The sequence below is a fragment of the Artibeus jamaicensis genome, unplaced genomic scaffold, assembly GCF_021234435.1.
Source record: "Artibeus jamaicensis isolate MK-2021 breed Jamaican fruit bat unplaced genomic scaffold, CSHL_Jam_final contig_519, whole genome shotgun sequence".
In the NCBI taxonomy this organism is placed as follows: domain Eukaryota; kingdom Metazoa; phylum Chordata; class Mammalia; order Chiroptera; family Phyllostomidae; genus Artibeus; species Artibeus jamaicensis.
In genome coordinates this window covers 53,179,813-53,199,550 of record NW_026521871.1, presented here as the reverse complement: position 1 = coordinate 53,199,550, position 19,738 = coordinate 53,179,813, and the positions used below count along the sequence as shown (strand labels likewise).

General features: G+C 53.3%; 1 protein-coding gene across 3 annotated transcripts in view; it reads left to right on the top strand.

Annotated features, from left to right (window-relative positions):
* The first annotated feature begins 1,217 nt into the window (after positions 1 to 1,217).
* CCDC12 (coiled-coil domain containing 12) overlaps positions 1,218 to 19,738 on the top strand; it is a 38,468-nt gene continuing 19,947 nt past the window's right edge. Inside the window, exon 1 of one of the 3 annotated variants that reach the window (XM_037130165.2) lies at positions 1,218 to 1,352. In XM_037130165.2, the coding sequence (XP_036986060.2) occupies positions 1,257 to 1,352 (96 nt within the window). In that variant the 5' untranslated portion in view covers positions 1,218 to 1,256. Of the gene's footprint in view, positions 1,353 to 7,904; positions 8,030 to 19,497; positions 19,621 to 19,738 lie in introns of those variants that run through there. The other 2 variants (XM_037130175.2, XM_037130154.2) reach the window with 2 other exon arrangements.

Sequence of the window (19,738 nt, the reverse complement as noted above, 5' to 3'; positions counted from 1 at the left end):
GAAGTTTGTGGGGCTCAGAAAGGTTATAGGGCTTGGTTGTCTAGTCAAGAGGTTGTAGGACTTGACCAGCCCCCTAGACGATGGGAAGACAGACTCTGCCCGCAACCCCATCCTGCTCTGTCCTGGCTTTTTAGGCAGCCCCTCCACTTTGGCCTTTTCTCCCGCCCCATCCATCCTACCACTGAGCTGACATTTCTTAAGTACCCACTCCCTTCATACCAGGCCCTTAGCAGGGCACCCCCCTGATGCAGGGGATAGGGTACCAAAAGGTCCAAGTTAAGAAGGTCGTTTTGGGGAAGCAAGATGAAGATGTGTGGCAAAGGGGTCTTTTTCTCCTCAGGTGGGAGGAGGTGGGGCTTTGGGGACCCCAATATGCTGTCAAGATATCTGGACCTCAGCCAAAGGGGTCTGTCAGTTGTCAGGGAATGCTGATTAATGCAGGAAAGAAAGACCCTCGCAGCTCCTGCTGGGGAGCAGTGCATCTGGTGGCCATCGGGTGCAGTTGAGGCCAAACCAGCCCTCGGCTTAGTTCTCAGGAACTAAGCTCCAGAGGTTTCTTGGGGCCCACTAGGCCCAGATTGGGGAATGCTCTTCTACAGGTTAGGTTAGTTTAGGTAGGCTGACCCTGGGTATTTTGCCACTTCAGGGGTGTTGGAGGTGGTAGGGAATCACCCATGAGCCCGAAGGGAAATGGTCATCCAGGCTAGCCCTGCACTGTGCAGGCTTTGTTTGAGCTGAGAGTGGATACAGAAGGGCCTTGGGACCTATGGACACCCAAGGAGCCACTAATAGGTGGATACGAAGGGAGAGATAGACGTCTTATTTGGCTGGGTTCAGAGTGGCAAGTCAGAAAAGGCTTCTCTTGAAGGCATTCGAGCCTTGAAGAATCAGAAGAAGTGGACAATGTTTGAGTCAGCGCATTCCAAGTCGTGGGCATGGAGCGAGCTGTGGTCAGCGCTTAGGCAAACCCAGATCGATCGACGCGCTCTATCCTCCTTCACTTAGGTCTATTCCACTTGCTGCTTTCTCATTGATTGGCATTGGACGCATCAGGCCTTACAGCTTTGCCCGCCTCCTACTCCCTAGACGAGTTGCAGTAGGGGAAGGGGGCGGGCCCTCCTATAGCAACTCAGCATTGATTGGCTTTCAGGACTTCCTACTCTCTCATTTTCGTCCCTGGATTGGCTGTGAGAGTCATTTACTCATTGGGCTTGCGCGGTGGAATACAAGGGAAGAGGAGGGGGTTGGCGGGCAAGATGGCTGCTTCTGCAGCTGGTGTGGGCCGGCTAGAGGAAGAAGCGTTGCGGCGAAAGGAACGGCTGAAGGCCCTACGAGAGAAAACAGGGCGCAAGGTGAGCAATGCGGAGTGAAACCGGTGGGCTGAGGTAGCCTGGGTTCGGATCAACAAGGAGTAGGGGTACGGACTACTGAGAAAAGGCAACTGCTGAGAAGGCGCATGCGCGCGTGGCCGGAGCATGCGCGAGGAGTCGGCGCCCGCCCACCGAGTCTGGTGTTGGCGGTTGTTGCCGTTTTCTGAACGTGGGTAGCAGGGCAGTGGTTAGGCGCTAGTGACCGTTTGATTCTTACTGGATGTTTTTTTCGTGGGTCTGTAGAGCCACTTACCGTTTTAGACGCTGTTTGGTTTAGGCATACTTGGTTGGCGTTTGAACGCTTTGAATCTTCCGTTTCCCCGTGACCCAGCCTTCCTTGCACTTGGAACCCTGGTGAAATTCCACGAGTCTGGTAGACCCTCCTCTGGGCGCCCAGCAGGAATCCAAAATGAAAGATCCATTTTTAGGTCAGGTTGGACCTCAGGGAGAGAGGAGGGCGCTTAGTTTTTCTCCCTGCCTACTTACCTGGGATGGGCCTTCTAAGCCTATAAGTTGCTATATTTCGAAGCATTTTTTTCTTGCTCTTGTTTTACACAAGAAATGTGTCAGAACACATTTGGTCTGATTCCAGAATGTCTGATTCCGTTTCTACTCTGTTGATCTTGCCGAAGTAATTCAAGAGGAAGGAGAACTCAATTAAGTTCACTAATTCTGTGCAAACCCTGGCCTTTTCGTTCGGGGCTGTGGGACTTGGGACAAATTGCTTCATCTCCTTGAGCCCCGGTTTCTTCATGTCTGGAGTAGAGGATAACAACCCCTACACAATCATCCTCACCGGGGTATTTTGAGATCTAACAGTATAATATGTATGAAAGGGCCCTAGAGACTATCAAGGGGTGGAGATTGTTGGTTCTGCTCCTGTCGAATGGACAAAACCTCTGTTCTCAACTCTACAACATACAAAGGACGTTAAGTGTCTAGATCTGTGAGAAACTGACTCCACTTGCCAAATTTTTAAAAATCCGGCTGGTCTGGCTGGTCAGACTGGCCCCTGTTTACTTTCTGCATGGCTGGCTGAGGTTCTCTGGGAGAGCGAAGTGGGGGAAGTAATAGTGAAAGCTTTCCAGATTGGCATCTGCTTTGGTTGGCAACTTGTTAGTGCCATCAGACAATTATACCCACAAAACACCTGGCCTCAGGAAGCTCAACCTTTAGCCTTTCAGTAGTGGCACTAGTCAGTCTGTGTGGTTGACTTGGGTTTAGCGCCCAGATTATTGGGACTGGGTTTGAGGAGAGGACAAGACAGCATCCACAACCTTAGGGTCTCGTCATTTTACATTCCAATTTCTCCACATCTTTGTCAACACTCGTTATTTTCTGGTTATTTTGATGATTATAGTCATCAGGATGGGTGTGAAATGGTATCACATTGTGGTTTTGATTCACACTTCCACAGTGGTTAAATGATGTTGAGCATCTTTTCATGCAGCTGTGGCCATTTGTGTATCTTTGGAGAAATGTCTTTGCAGGTCCTTTGCTCATTTTTCAATTGGGTTTTTGTTGTTGTTGAATTGTAGGAGCTCTTAATATATTCTGCATTAACTCCTTACCAAATATGTGATTCGCCAGTATTTTCTCCCATTCCCAAGATTGTCTTTTCACTTTGCTGGTAATGTTTTTAATTTGGGGAAAGTCCAATTTATCTGTCTTTTTCTTTTGTCGATCCCACTTTTGGTGTGGTACCTAATGAATCATTGTCTTTTTCCTATATTTTCTTTTAAGAGTTTTATAATTTTAACTCTTACGTTTAGTTCTTTGATCCATTCTGAGTTAACTTTTGTGTATGGCATAACATAAGGGTGTAATACATTCTTTCATGTATGAATATCTAGCTTTCCCAGTGTCAGTTATTGAAAAGATTGTTCTTTCCCTATTCAGTGGGTTTTGAACCCCTTGTTGAAAATCATTTGACTGTGTATAGGGTCTGGCAGGAGTAACACCTGCTTGAGTGTGGTTGGTAGGGTAATAATATGAGTGTAATAATGTATAGTTTTAATTCGAACATTTCATCTGAAATGTTATATGGTGTGTTTGAATGTGATATTGTTATGTTACAGAATTACATGCTCAGGATATTCTAATAAAAGAGGGGTGTTGTTTGTGCCAGACCCTGTATGTGAGGGTTTTCTTAGGGCTCTCTGTTCTATTCCATTGGTCTGTATGTCTTCCCTTATTCCAGTACCACATTGTTTTGATTACTGTAGTTTTGAAATTAGAAGTTCAACTTAGTTTTCTTTCAAGATTGTTTTGGCTATTTAGGATTCCTTGAGATTCCATATGAATTTTAGGATGGATTTTCTGTTTGTGCAGAAAACGCTATTGAAATTTTGATTGCACCCTAGCTGGTGTGGCTCAGTGGATTGAGAGCCAGCCTGCTAACAGAAAGGTCACAGGTTCAGTTCCCAGTCGGGGCACATGCCTGGGTTGCAGGCCAGTGTTTCTCCCCTTCTCTTTCTCCCTCCTTTCCACTCTCTCTAAAAATAAAAGCAAACAAAAAATTTTTAAAAAGAAATTTTGATTGGCATTGCATTGAATTTGTAGCTCATTTTGGGTATTATTTGCTATCCTAACAATATTTAAGTCTTCCAGTCCATGTCAATGAGCTATCTTTTCATTTACTTAAGTCTTTCATTTCTTTTTTTTTTAAGATTTTATTTATTTATCTTTAGAGAGGAAGGAGAGGAGAGAAATATTGATGTATGGTTGCTTCTCATGAGTTCCCTGCTGGGAACTGACCTGCAACCCAGGCATGTGCCCTGCCCGGGAATCAAACCTGAATTGTGTGGTTCGCAGGCCCGTGCTCAATCCACTGAGCTACACCAGCCAGGTCTTAAGTCTTTATTTAATTTCTTTCAGTGGTGTTCTGTAGTTTACATTGTAGAAGTCTTTAGCCTCCTTGGTTAAATTTATTCCTGAGTGTTTTATTCTTTTTGGTGCTGTTGTAAATGGGATTGTTTTCTTAATTTCCTTTTCAGATTGTTCATTGTTAGTTTAAAGAAATGCAACCAACTTATTTTTTTCCGCTGATTTTGTATCTTGGAACTTTGCTGAATTTGTTTATTAGTTCTAACAGTTTTTGTGGACTTTCTGGGTTTCTGCATATAAAAACATCTCATCTGTGAACAGAATAATTTTCTATTCCAATTTGGATGCCTTTTATTTCTTTTCCTTGCCTAATTGTTCTGGCTGGAAGTTCCTGTAAGTGTTGAGAAGCAGTGGTGAAAGCAGCCGTTCTTGTTTCTGCCCTTAGGGAAATGCTGTTGAATGGGATGTTCAAATGTGGGCTTTTCAAATATGGCTTTTATCATGTTGAGGAAGTTTCCTTTTATCTTTAGTTCATTGAATGTTTTTATTTTGAAAGGGAGTTGAGTGTTGTCAAATACTTTTCTTCATCAGTGGAGAGGAACAAGTAGTTCTTATCTCTTTCTGTTGTTTTATTATATTGGTTGATTGTTGCATGTTGAACCATCCTCGCATTCCACTTGGTCATGGTGTGTAAACCTTTTACTCTGCTGAATTCAGTTTGCAGGTATTGGGCTGAGGATTTTGCACCTGTCCGTGTTCATGAGAGTTACAGGTCTGTAGTTTCCTTGTAGCATCTTGTCTTTGGAATCAGAGTATAGCTTGACCTCACAATATGAGTGGAGAACTGTTCCCTCTTCACTGGTTTTGAAGCATCTGGGAAGGATTGGTGTTAATTCTTCTTAAAATGTTTGGTAGAACTTACCAGTGAAGCCATTTAGCCCTAGGCTTTTCTTTGTCGGTAAGTTTTTGATAACTTATTTAGTCTCCTTATTAATTATAGGTCTATTAAAATTTTTTAGTTTCTTTTATGAATCAGCTTCAGTACATTGTGTGTTTCTAGGAATTTTTCCATTCCTTTGTTGTCATTGTTGGCATACTCATGCTACTTTAACTGGGTTTAACCTTCACAGTTCTGAATTCAGAAAGTTCTTGGCTGAGATCTCATTTCTGAAATCACGTGACTTCTCTCTTAGAAGTGAGAGGCCACTGGCCTTTGGAGTTTCTTTCCGTTCTTTCTAAGACACAAGAATCAGTGTGAAGCCACATTCTTGACTCCATCGGAAGGTTTTCCCTTACCTGGCGTGCCTCTTCTCTCCAGCGGCTTCTAAAGTGCCCCTCCATCTAGTCAGTCCTCTTCCTGCTGAGGAGGGGAAGTTGGAATATGTTGCTGGCTCTTCAGTTACCAGGCTGTGGTGTCAGTGGTGGATTAGCTTGGTTCCAGATGGGTCACTGGAGCTGGTAATTCACACCTGGCGAAGATTTAGCAGAGCACCTACTGCGTACCAGTCAGTCAGGCGCTGGGAGTCTAGCAGTAGGTGAGCAAAGCAGGCAGAAGTTGCTGCCCCAGCAGGTTTCTATGTAGCTGGAGAGAAGGTGATCAAGCAGATATATCTAGAGGTCAGTGGGGATGGTGCTGTAGAGGAAAGGAAAGAGGGAGAAGAGATGGCGGTACACAGTGCTCCTGGTTTTCTTGGGGCGCTCAGTTTACTGCTCTTTATTAGAGACAGCAGTGGTTTCCGATTTAACGGGGTTGTTGATAAAAAGGAAGAAGGTGGGTTAATGTGCACGTGAAAGCACCAAGACCAACGAGAGTGGCGTGCCCGAGGTCACGGAGCTGAGAGGTGTCCCAGGTGTGTGTTAGGGTCGGAAGGGGCCGTGGGAACGGGCAGCAACCCTGTTTCTGCACTGACCGGGACTGCTTGCCCAGAGGCCTGGTGGAGGTGGCCTGAGAAATTTTGCCTTACACTTTCTGATACCATTTCGGTTTTATAAATTACATCTTCAAAAAAACCAACAGTGGTAAAAGAAAAAAACAATAGCGGTAGAAGAATATAGGCCCCACGTCCAGGCTTTTCCCCCGGTGCATGCCTCAGTCCCCTCAGGGTTCAGACTCTGGCCCTCTTTCCGCCGGGCAGGGACGAGGATAGCTTTATTTGCCACAATTGGTTTTTTTTTCTCTTTAAATTCTCACTTGGGGATATGTTTATTGATTGTAGAAAGAGAGAGAAATAAACAAACATTGATACGAGAGAGAAACATTGATTGGCTACCTCCCGCATGCACCCCGACCAGGGAGCTAAACCTGCAACCTAGGTATGAGCCCTGACTGGGAATTGAACCTGCAGCTTTTTGATGTACGGGGGTGATGCTCCCCAATCAACTGAGCCAACCGGCCAGGGCACAATTCCTTTTGTATTTATTTTAATTATGATAAAATATATGCAACATAAAACTTGCCATTTAACCATTTCTCAGTGTCATTAAGTATATTCACAATGTTATACAGGCATCACGATCCCTTAAGTTCCAAAACTTTATCACCCTCGACAGAAACTCTGCACCCATTAAGCAGTGACTCCCCATTCCTCTCTTACCAGAGCCTCTTCAAACCTCTGACCTTCTCTGACTTTGCCTATTCTGAGTGCCTTGTGTACTCAGGGGGCTCATGCAGTATTTGTCCTTTTGTGACTAGCTCATTTCACTTAGCATAAGTTTTCAAGGTTCATCCATATTCTGGCATGTAACAGAACTTCTTTCCTTGGGTTTAAGGCTGAGTAATATTTCATGATATGTCTGTACCACGTTTTGTTTATCCATTCAGCTATTGATGGACACCTTTTGGCTCTTGTGACTAATGCTGCCTCTGGCATTTAGTGGGCTGACTGGTGGGATTTGGGCAGGGGGGTGATTGCCCTTATGCTGTTACCTTCCTCTCCCCGCCACCAGAATATAAACTCATAATTCAGTGATATTACGGAGGAATCAATTCTGAGGTTGTGACAGATGGAGACAAAATTAGGGTCATAAGCTTTCCGTATATTCTGTAAAACAAAAAAACAAAACTTGGTTGTAGTCACAAAGTTAGGCAGTTTTCCAAAGCACTTCCTTTTAGCCCCCCTGACAAGACTGAATTAGGAGGGGTCGGAGAACGGGGGCAGAGGTGCTGAGGTGCCAAGGGCATGAAGCAGAGTGACTCTCCCGGATTCCAGCCCCTGCAGTACTCCCTGGGGGCAGGGGACTCTGCGTGGGAGTGCCACACCCAAGCAGCATCCTGTAGGTCAGGTTGGCTGGCAGGAGGACTACATATGACATTAGGCCACTGGGGTCCATTTTCTGGGAACGGCAGGCTGGGGCTGGGGACACTTCATGGGAACTTGAGCTGAGCTGTGGAGGGTGGGACCAGACAGGGGTATTGTCTTCCAGAGGTAGCTGGAAAGGAGGGTTCCAGGGGAGCAGGTCAGAGGTGGGAGCATTCATGGGCACAGGGATGGACAGTGGGGGACGCTCCAACAGGTTTGACAGCAAGCACTTGGCACTGATTGGGGCAGGGGCAAGGTCTGAAAGTGCTGCTGGATGTGGCGGTGGCCAAGTTCTACAGGAACCCAGGCCTCCAGCTGGGAGGGCAGCCAGCCCAGGCACACTTTTCTATATTGTATTGGAACCTCATTTCTTGGTGTTTATCCAGAAGTTCTAAGCTGGGTGAGGAGGTGAACAGTTCAAGGCTGAGTAGATGAAGCTCTCTGGCATCTTTCTATGGTGCTGACCACTCAGGCAGTATGAGTCCACTTCATTCTCTGAACTCTTCCTCAGCAGCCAAATGGAGACTCCGAAAGGTAATGAACTTGGCACAAACACTTGTCCATTGGATTTCCTGAGCATTGGCCTGAATTGTGCCGTCTCTTTCTGCCCTGAGACAGGCAGCCTGGTTGGCCGGAGGCCAGCCCCTCGGGTGGGTGTGACCCCAGGTCTGGCTGTCAGCCTGTAGGTTCAGCAGCAGTTCCTGTTTTTTCTTTTAATGCAAATTCTTCTCTTTTTTATTGATTTTTTTTTGAGAGAGAGAGAGAGAGAAACATCCATTTGTTGTTGCATCTGTTTGTGCACTCACTGGTTGATATTTGTGCGTGCCCTGCCCAGGTACTGGGATGATGCTCTGAGCAACCGAGCCACCGGGCCAGGGAGTAGTTCCTGTTTCTCACCTGGCCCTGGAGAGCAGCCTGTTAGGTAGAGCGTGGGGCAGTGGCGGCGGTGTTCTGAGTTGTCCACGCTGTCTTGGCACCAGAGCCACATAGCCCTTGAGCCCCTAAAAATGTGGCTGATGTGACATTTTAATGATTGTAACTTTAATTTCATTCCACTTTAATTAATTTACATTTAGACAGCCACATTTGACTTACAGCTGCCTTATTGGACAGCGCCTCTCTGGAGGACTTGCTCCCTCAAGCCTGAAATGACCCTGTTTCTACCTGAACTCCCACTGATTGCAAGCTAAGAGGGAGAGGTTAGGTGGAAACTCAGACGGCATCAGATTAGCCCTGAGGCGCCTGGAGTTCGGGCAGAGGGCTCTGAAGTTGTCGGTGTGATGGCCGGTGTCTCCAGCAGCTGCTCATTGCTGGCCTCATGCGTGGAGTGAAATGCTGGCACTTCAGAATCGTGTGGTTGTGACCTACACGCTCAAGAACTGAGCAGGGTGGGGAGGGAGCCGTGCCCAGGTCGAAGGCAGCATGCTAATACTTCTGCCTGGGGGCCTGGGGACGCATCCCTGCCCAGTGTGGGGTGAGGGAGGAAGAGGGGGCTGGAGGGAGGGGCCGGCGGGTGGAGAAGAGTCCAGTGTGCTGCACGAAGGGCACACCGTGTCCGTGTCCTGCTCATCCCCCAGGAAGTCGCCCTTGTCTCCCACCCTGTGTGGCCACATCGCCACTTGCAGAAGCCTGGTTGCAGGGTCAGCTGCGGAGGTCCTGTGTTGGGAGTTTTGCAGGTTGGCAGTCACAACAGTTACATGGCAGTTTGTGATGGGATCTCAAGAAATAGCCCTTTGAGGTACGCCTACCTCAAAAGGGAACCCTGAGCCCGAAGGGATGGTCTCTGAAACCCCAGCCCTCTGTCCCTCGCTGCCCCTCACTGCCCCTCACCCCAGGTGCTTGAGAACAGGCCGGCCCCAGGAAGGCTTGGTGTCCATCCCTCACAGACAGAAACTGCCAGCAGGTGGCCTGGCAGGAGTTATGCGGCGCCGCATTGTGGAGCGCATGGGCGTTGGGGCCGTGTAGACATGGCCTACATCTCGATGCTGTTCAGCACGTCTATGGGACTTGGGGCAGATCTGGAACTTTGAGCCTCCCTCTTCTTGTCTGAAAAATCAAAACAGTGCTTATGACCTCATCAGGAGCTGGGAGAACAGGAAAAGATGGCTATGGAGTCCACAGTTCAGGGTCGTGCACACCGGCCTTTCGTAAGTGCGGCAGTCTGAGCGGTCCCTCGGCCCGCTCTGCCGGCTGCTGGAGCAAAGAGGACATCCTCTTGGCCCCTGGCTTCACTCAGCAGAGTCTTGGTTCTTTGAAGGTGGACTTTTCTCTTAGTGTGAAGTATTTGATTACCGAGAAAGTGGATTTGCAGAGCCACAGCCACGATGGGGCGTGTGGTCCCTGATCCTTCCAAAGACTGACCATCTCGTCCCAGCCCTGCCCAGCCCCTGAGACCGTGGAGCCAGTGAGATGGAGATCCTTGTGGGTGGGGCCTGAGGCCCCAGTGCAGATACCTGCTGACCCGCCAGTGTCGGAACTCTGCTTGGAGTCATCCCTCTGGGGACTTGACTGGTTCACTGTGAAGTGCGGATGTTTGGTTAGTCAGGTTCTTGGACCTGCCTGTGCCTGTGGGCCACCTGGGGACACAGTTTGCAATCTCTACTCCGGCCCCACCTCAGACCTTCTGTCTTGGGTATAGATCTTGGTGTAGAACCTAGAAATCCTTGCAGTTCTAAAGTTCCCCGGATGATTCATTTTTCTGGAAATCTCTGGTCGGTCTCCTGACGTTCTGTCACCGGAAGTAGAGCACCTCCAGTCCCTGGAGCGTTGGCCGCCCATCCTCACTGCAGGGACTCTGCACCAGCTGCCGAGTGAGCCTTCTCGAGCGCCTGCTGTGTGCTGCCAGGCCTCGCCAGGCCCTGGGCGAACAAGGCTGCCTCCCTGCCTCGGGGGCTTCCGCAGGAGGGGTGGCTGGATGGCATGCGTGTGAACAGGGAAGGTAACAGCAGGAAGGGGGCAGTGCAGCTGCCCTGGCTTGGCAAGACCTCTCTGCGGGGGAGGGAGGCAGGGAGGCAGAGAGGTGGCAGAGGGGCTGCCAAGGTCCAGGGAAGAGCACTCCTTGCTGAGCAGAGAATTGGCTTGTTTGAGGGGCTAAAAGAATCCCTGGGTGGCAGGATTAGAGCAGTGAAGGGTTGGGGGCAGGGTGGGTTGAGAGTAGAGCGATCCTGGGAGGCTGGACCACCGAGGCCCGGCCTCACTCCACGAGGGCCGTGGGGTGCCTTGCCCTGACTGTGATTGGAGGGCTCCTGGGCGTCCGGTCCAGCCTGATGGATGGGCTGGGGGGTGGGCAGGCAGGCTGGGTGGCAGCACCTGTTTCTGAAATGAGACGTGCAGGGCAGAGCGGTTCGGAAGGGGAAGTCCCGAGTCTGGTTTTGCTTGTGTAAGTCTGAGGTGACGGTTAGACCTCTGCATGGGGAGAAAGCAGCTCACGAGCATCTGGACTCAGAGATGCTCGGAGGCGAGATTCGAAGCCCTGGGCCTAGGTGAGGTCCCAGGGCACAGAGCCAAGGTGGCCAAGGCAAAGGCGCACTCCGGGCCCGGAGACTCGCCCCGCACCCTTGCAGGCTTTTAGGAGGAATCTCAGGAAAATCAGGGGTGGGGGGGCAGGGGTGCTGGGAGAAGCCAAGTGAGGACTGCATGGGTTTGGGCAGGGCAGGTAGTAGGGGACCTAGGTCTGGCTGTTTCCGGGAAGTGTGTGTGGTGGGGGTGGGGGGTGAGGAAGGGGTGTGCTGCACGCAGCCTCACGGGGTGACCTGATCACGAGTTCCTAACTGGGCAGGTCATGGTGGGTAGGCACACCCCAGGCATGTAACATTTTTATTTATTATTATTTTAATTTTAATTTTCTAAAGGTTTTATTCATTTTTAGAGAGGAAAACAGAGGGAGAAAAAAAGAGGGAAACATCAATGTTTAGTGTGTCCCCTTCTGGGGACCTGGCCCACAACCCAGCGTGTGCCCTGACTGGGGATCGAACTGGTGACCCTCTGGATCACAGGCCAGCATTCAATCCACTGAGCCACACCAGCCAGGGACCATGTAACGTGTTTAGTAAAAGACTTATCTGTCTGTTGTTTTTGTGCATCTGGGATCAGCTCACCTGCCATCAGGCTCTCTCCGTGTTTCCCCCCAGGGAAGAGCTTCCCATCCTGGCCCTCCTTCCTTCAAAGGCCCGTCCCTCAGTCCCAGCTGCTCAGCCTCTCTTGGTGTTGCTGTGGAGGGAAGCTACAGCTTGTACTCTTGAAAGAATCCCAAGAGGAATACAGTTGCTGTGGTAACGACGCCCTTGGGGAGCAATTGACACACTCCAGGGCTGTTTTGATTCAGAGCTCTGAAGAACTGCTCTGTCTAGAGGAAATGTGTGGCTGGAGCAGAAAATATTTGTCCTTTCAAGGACAGAGTCGTCCCCTCCCCCTCCCCCCACCCCTCCACCTGCCACCACCACCACCCCACCCCCGCCACATTCAGGGCACGCTACCACTGGAATTCTTGCAGGGTAATTTGAATCGTAAAGGAAGCACCTGTTTGGTACCTGGGAGAGGAAGGCATCCAGAGCAGAATTTCCCAGCCTGGGCGCAGGAGTCTTCTTAGGCAGTGGGAGTGAGGGCTGGGCCCTTACTGTGCCCCACCTGCTGTGATGGAGCCACTGTGGGGGGCGGGCTGCATCTGCAAGGGCCTCACTGCCACACAGTCGGCCGCACAGAGGAGGGAGCTCCGGAACCCGGTGGGAATGCACCGTCCTGGGTCTGTCTCACTGGTTGGCCTAAGGGCCTTGTCCCCCATTTAGGCTCTGTGCCGCAGGCACTGAGAAAATACTTGCTGAGGGATTGAGTAGAGGAACCGGTGGGGGGATAGGTGTTCAGAGGGATGGAACAGGAGCAGAGCAGGCTGGGTGGAGGTGGTCTGAATGTGGAAGGACCGTCAGAGAGCCCCCACTCCCAGGGTCCCGGCACACCCTGTGGCCAGCCTTGTCTGACTTGAACTCATGTTCTCTGCATGCATGTAGGGTCTGACGTTCTAAACTGAGGGCAGCTCGAGGGTGAGGGGTAGGCCTTCCTCTGGGTGACACTGGTGGCAGCTGTGGGTGAACTGAGGGAAGAGAAGCAGCATCTCTTCCTCGGGGGTGTTACGTGACCCCTTTCAGTGGTGTGTGGGGAAGTGGGCATCAGCTGAGCAGTGGAATGTTCTGGGCCTCACTCTGAGGGTGCGGGGCAGCGTCAGGCTCAGCTGTCCTCACTGCCCACGTGGCTGATGCCTCCAGGTGAGGACTTACCGCCCATCATGTGGGCTCCCCGTGTAACACCCTCTGCCATCCGGGAAGGCGCCTTCTCAACCTTTCCGCCTGGCAAGTGGTCAGTGAGAGAAAACAGGCTGTGTTTCCAAAGGAAATGCAGGTTGGTGAGGATTAGAAGACCTTGTTTAGGCAACATGTCCCCACAGATCGGCGTGCCAGCGCTGCCTTGCAGCTTAAGTTCAGCTTTGATTAGGGCCCGTCTTTGTGGGGCACACTGGAGAGGAGACAGCTGTCTCCCCTGGACACCTCAAACCGCAGCGCTCCGAGGGGCTGCCGGCCTGAGGCTGCCACTGCTTCCAGGCCCCCAGGAGCAGTGGCTGTGCACCCTTGGCTGGCTTGGGAATAGACTTGGACACAGTTTTCCAGCTTGGGTGCTGTGTTGGGGCCTGTGTTGGGAGGGAAGGTGGCCCCCAGACTGGGTGAGCTCCTTGGCTTGCTTCAGGGATTGGCTGGTGTGGTGGACTCGGGCTGGGCGGGGGCTGCTGGGACCAAGTCCACGGAGCACTCATTCTGAGCCAGCTTCCAGGTTTGGACTGTGGGCGTCAGGGCCTCTGCCCGGCTGGCATCCCAGGGTCTCCCTGTGGGTTGGATGAGCTCTTCCTCCTCAAAGGCCCAACGTAAGGACAGGGCGAGGCCCTGGGCAGCCCAGAGAGTGACTTGGGAACTCCAGTGCCAGTCACTCTGCAGGCCCCAGGGTGGAGTGACAGACCAGTCAGCCTGAATCCAAAGACCTGCAGTGCAGCGCGCGCTCTTGCCTGTCTCACGCCGCACACCTACCAGGGTCTCCTGCGGCCCTCAGGACCCGTGCAGGTCGAGTGGCAGATTGCTCCATTCTTCTCATCAGGACTGCTCTGCATCCAGAGCTCCCTACTGACAACAGTGGGCCCCCAGGCAGGTTGGTGTGCCACATCCCCGTCCACCCCCCACCCCATCAGCTTCTGGAGAAAGGGTGGGGTCTGGCAGGCTCCTCGGTCGGCCCCCCAGGGGAGGGCAGGCTCCTGGAATGTTGGGATCTGTAGGTCTTATCCTGGAAGATTCCAACTGGGTAGGGCTGTTTATAGTGTGTTCCCAGGGCCACTGGGTGATATCTGAGGCCTTTGCAGCCGGAACAATTTGTGGTTTTCTTACTTTTCCCATTGGGTAAGAGTGGGCCCGGTCACACCTCTGCTGCTGTGCGGAAGGCTGAGGCGGGCCTCGGGCTGTGTGTGGGGGAGAGGTTTGGGGGCATGACGCAGTCAGGAACCTCGGTTTAAGTGCTGACCCATCTGTTATGAGTGGTGCGCTGTTAGCCAAGTCCCTTAGTTCTGAACCGTGTTGTCTGGACAGGCTAAAAATGCCTGGCCCCATGGGTAGCTGTGTGGCGGGAGGTTCTGTGTACACAAGTGACGTGTGGGCAGCTGCGGGAGCACTCCATGGCACTGTGCAGCTGGACAGAGGGGACTGTCCCTCCAGACAGACTCACAGACAGCCGCTGGCTGCTGTCCTTGAGCTAAGAAGGTGGCTCTCTTGACCACCTGTCCAGCCCGTTATTTTCAGTGGCCTCAACCAGTGACCCTTGCCCTTTTCCTTTCTGCGGACTTCCTGGTGCTTTCTGAGTTCTCTTCATAAAAAACACGCTAATCACGTCCTTGCCACCTCCTTGCCTGTCCTTCGACTTGATGCCAGCCTCTCAGTGCTGGGGAGCTAAAGTCTGGAGCCCAGCTGGCCTTCCCCTCCTTCCCACTGCACCAGTGCACCCGCCCACCCACGCAGGACACAGGGCTCCACCTCCATCCCCTCCTCCCAGTCTCTCCACACCCTGCCCTGCCTGCCCTCGCACTCCAGGGCAAGTGGAGCATCTCCACGTCCCTGCAGGGACAGGCCACTCGCCCTCTGGTGAGCTCAGGTTCCATCTCTGCTGTGGGTCACGGTACTCACTTGGGACTGGCTCAGTGCAACCGTCCATTCACTTATCTGCTTCCTCTTCCTCCTGCCCCGAGCGCCCTGAGGGCAGCAGTCGAGTCTTAGTCACCCCTTTGTCTGCCAGGCAGGTGACAAGGCTCAGAGATGCTGTGTGAATATTCGAAGGAAGAAATGAGGAAACGGGACTGGCCCATGGCTTGAGGCGTTGGCTGGGCTGAGGTTTTTCTCAGGGAAAAGCAGACGTGGGCTCAGAAGTCTACTGGCTGCAGCCCTACTGGCCCGATGAACTTCACTGTGGGAAGTCTGTTAAGACAATCAAATTGTGACGGGGCAGCTCAGGTGGTTGGGCATCGTCTCGCAAACTGAAAGACCGCTGGTTTGATTCCCAGTCTGGGCGCATGCCTGGGTGGTGGGCCATGTCCCCAACTGGGGGCATGTGAGAGGGAACTGATGGGTGTCTCTCACACATCCATGTTCCCTCCTCCCTTTCTCCCTTGCCCCTCTCTCTTAAAACAAAAGGCAATTAAGTTTCCAGAATCTATTGTTCACATGTGGACTAGGGGTGCTTTGACATCTGTCCGCATGGGAAGGAGCTGCTCATTGTAGTTGGTCACAGGCTTCGAGTAAGCCAGTGGCATGATGTGGCCAGCAGGAGCCCCAGTGTGGTCCTGTTGGCCGCTCTTGCGGAGCTGTTTGGGGAAAACTCGGAATTGGTGTGAACAGGCTTGTGTGTATGGGAGGCGGGAGAGTACTGCTTTCAGGGGCCGCTCCCTGCGGTGTCCAGGCCCCCTAGCTTGCTTGTTCCCCGGGATGGACCCAGGGATGATGAACCCACAATAAAGAGGCTTCCAGGGCTCGGTGGCTCAGCTTCCGAACCCTGCCTGCCAGCTGGGGGTCGTGTGCATGGGAGAGTTGGAGAAGGTCAGGCACCGGCTGCACATCCCCAGGATCAGAGATTCTGGTGGCTGTTCCAGTCCCCAGAACTGACCGCCAGGGCCTCCCTGCCGGATGACTCCAGCTGCCTTCTGCGAGGCAGTGGGCAGGGGCTTGCAGGCCACTGTGCCAGTGTGCCACCAGGCTGTCTCATACCTGGACATTTGCCTTTGTGATTCACTCTCTCTTCCTCCCACCGTCCTGTGGAGAGGAAGTCCTGGTGTGGTGGTTGTGAGTTTGGCTTTGTGGCAGAGGAAGAAGCGTTTTCCCCTCTCCAAAAAAAGGGAAGTGGTGGGGCAGGCGAGAGGGTGGGAAGTGACCTCGTGTTTGCCATCAGTTAATTTCTTAACCGAAATGTTCTCCCTGAATTGGGGGGTGTTCCGCCCAATGGGAGGGCACTCGGCCTGTAGTGCAGCCTCTGGCTTGGCCACTGGGCCCCACCGAGGATGCAGGGGGACCTGGTGTGTGCAGGTCTGTCCGCCCTGCCCTCCCCTCCAGCAGTGTTGGATTTTTGTTTTTATTTGTGTGCTTTTTTAAACCTGAGAAAGGCCATTGGACCTCCCTGGCCTGTGTTGGGTGTGAGGGCCAGCCATGGCTTCCTGCTTTCTCACTGAGCCAGGCAAAGAGTGGGAGAGTCTGTTTAGGGTGTAATATTGAGACAGTGAGTCCCAGGCAGCTGGGTTCGGCTCATCACTTTTGTTCTTAAATCATTTTGACTACAGCTTTAAAGAAAGTGGGAAGTGGGAAAAATGCTTCCCACGGCCGTGTTGCGTGAGCCCCTGGGGTCCTGGCCACAGTCGGGCTCATGGTCAGAGGTGGGCCCCTTGGGGTCCTGTGGGACAGTTTCGCGGCTGTCAGCTTGCTGGTTAAGCGACCAGCTTGGCCCCCTGCAGAGCAGCCAACGTGCCCCACCTCCAGGTGCCCGCTCTACCGGTGAGGAGGAACAGCTGGGGACACCTCTGCGCACATTGCTCTTTGTCTCTTTGTGATGCTTCTCTGGGGTGGATGTTATTGGCCCAGAAGTGACCATGTTTGGGCTCTTGGTGGCTTGATCATGTCCCTCTGAAAGGTCACCAGTAAGAGATGTCAGCCCTGGGTTGTGATGCTGAGGTGTTGTTAAATACCACTGAGACCACCCGTGTGTTTGGGGAGGGGGTGGGCATGGGGCCAGAGCAGAGTGTTGGGTCAGGGAGCAGTCTCGGCCTGAGCCCCCTCCCCCCAGTTGGGCCCTGACAACCCGGAGCTGTGTAGGTGGGTCACCTCACCGCACCGGGTTCTTCTCGTTTGTGGGAGGAGGAAGTCGGGCTGACCTTACTAGATTCCTGGGATGACTAATGACTTACTACTGATGACTTCAGCCTGGCCCTCCAGCCTGGGGCCTCTTGCTACTCGTCCCTGAGGGTATGAGGCAGGTCATTCTTGATCTGAGCCTCCTCTTTAAAAACCAAAATTTTGTCATCTACAGAAACTTGGCAAAAAATAACCAAGTGCTGTCGGCAGTGGGCGGTATATTCCACTCACATGTCGGATTTGGGTCGTTTTCTCTGCTGGGTGGCCTAAAGTAGCAGGCCTTTTGTGGCCCAGCCCGGGTCTGGGCCTTACTGCCCGGTACCTGTTGATTCCATTGTGCTTCCTGAAAGTCAGCAAGGTGTCTGCTTTCTTGGGTTTTGGAGGGTTTGGGGCAGGGGGTGGGGTGAAAACAGGGAACATCTGATTTCTAGGAGGATGCCGCAAGGGTCAGGGGTTAGGGTTCAAGTTAGGCCCATTGCCGATGGGCATCAGGGCTTGGAACACCCAGGATGCCACTGTTTTCCAGAGTGGGCGTCGTGTGGGGTTCTCCAGCAGGCCCCCCCTGCTGAAGCAGCACCGGTCCCACCCTCGTGGGAGGAGCCAGCCTCCAAGGGGCCTGTGGTTGGCCCGTGGTCCCGCCACTGGCCAGCAGTGGAGTTGTGACTTACATGCTGCATGCCTGTCCAGGCGTGTTGCCCGGCTGCCTCCACACCACTGTGCCCCTCCCCCACCATGGGAACAGCCCCATGGGAGTTTGGAGCCTTGCCTGGCTGCCCAGAGGAACTGGTCCCGACCGGCTGTGTGCGAAGGACCTCGGCGTGACCTTTCAAGCCAGGGCACACTCACAGTGTGAGCTGTTGCCTCTGTGGCCCTTCTCCGGCCCTCCTGGCCCGCTCCCACTCAGCCTCCAAGGTGCAGGACCGGGGATACTTGCCTTGGAGAGCCTCTCCAGACACCCCACATGCCACCTGAAGGTTTCCCCCGTCCCCCTGCCCACCGCCATGCTGTTGACATCTTTCCTCCTCTGTGTCACTACCCCCTTGAGACTCTGAAGAACTGTGGCCTCTTACTCCAGAGAAATGAGCCTTTCCCTGCTGGCCTGTGGGTGCATGGGCCTGGAACCCTGGGTGAGCGAGCCACCCTGGCCTGTGAGCACTAGGTGCCCACTTGCCCTTCTTTCTCTCGTACCCGATGGGGAGTAGCTAGCACAAGGGAGCCGGGCTGTAGTTGTTGACGGATAATCCGTTGGAGGGGCCAGCGAGGGCCATCTGGAGCGCAGCTGGTCCCCCGGTTGCACTTGTAACAAGCATAGGGTCAGGCCTGGCGTGGGGTCGGCTCCCCACCCTCCTCTGTCACAAGCAGGATGGGAGCAGTTGCCCGGGGCCGGCCTGTGATGGGCCTGGCATGCGGTTGCGGGGCCTCGAGGTGGGGTGCTGACGAGTGAGCCCTCTTTCCTCTACTGGGACACCCGGCCGTCATCAGGCTCTGGGGTCAGGCCTCAGCCCCAGTCTGCCTGAAAGCTGCCCCGCCCTTTCTTTTCGTCCCCTGAGCGCCCTTACCATTTTTTTTTGCCCTGGGCGCCTTCATTCTCCCAGTGAATCAGGGCCACCACCTCAGTCGCGTCTGACTCCTCCCTGTCCCTCAGCCTGTCAGTTACCCCCTTGTTCTGCTCTGCTGCCACTGCCCTAGTTCTGCTCTTATCTGCAGTCTCATCTCCAGCGTCCTCACAGGTCTCCGGCCTCCAGCTCCCCGCACCCGGTGCCCTCTGTGCTCTCCGGGGGCCTGAGCCCTCAGGGAACACCCGCATCCAACGCTGAGTCCGATCTGGGCGATGCAGGGAACGGGCAATCGGATCTGCCTATTTGCACACGTTGCCTGGGGTGTTCTCCAGGACAGATGTCATAACATCGCCCATCTGTCCTCGGGGCCATGGAGAGCACCAGGGGAGAAGGGCGACAGCGAGAGCTCAGAGGGACCCTTGCAGACACCGGCAGCCTGCTGTCCCGAGGCTTCTCTTCAGGCCTCCCCTTCCTGCCCTTCAGCGCCTGCCTTTCCCACCCAAGCTGCAGGCTTTTCTCCTTGTCCCCTGGTCATCTCATTCATGTAACATTACTCTGACAGTCCTGGTGTCCACAGATGGGGACCACAGTGCAGCAGAGCGGAGTGGGCTTGCCAGTGGAGCTGTGGCCCAGAGCCCACGTGCCCCATTGTGCTCCGCCCCCTGGAGGCAGTGGCAGGCCCGTGGGCACGGGTGGGCAAGACAAACATCTGTCCTCCAGGTGCTTTCTGGCTGCCAGGCAGACAGAGGGGCCCCTCTGCCCGCAGTAGGGAGCTGTGCATTTCAGCGCAGGTGTTACCACTGCCACTTCCTGGTGAGCCAGACGCTGGGTGACGAGGCTGCCCTGGCTCTGGGAACGGGCAACAGGGTGAAACTTGCTGGGTTTACCCTCAGTGTTCAGTCCTTTCCCGCCCACCCCTCACCCACTGGTCCCATCTTTCTCTGACTCTTTCCCACCCTGGGCCCAACTCAGAACTGGAAAGGCTCAACCCAGGGCCAGTTTTGCCTGTTCTGAGGGGACCAGGGCTTGGGGCCTCATCCCCATGGACAGCACCAGCACGGACCACTGGACTGAGCTGCTGAGGCTGTTGGCCCTGGAAGTTGTTTCTGCACCTGCACTTCCCGTTGGGTCTCCAGTAGTCGTGCTAATGGTGAGCGAAACCTGGATGAGATGCAGGAGCTGCCCCCTGTGAACCCTTTCCTGTCTCCTCTTCTGTGGGGAGAGCCCAGGCTCCAGCACAGCTGCCCAGAAGGCAGTGCCCAGCCCTC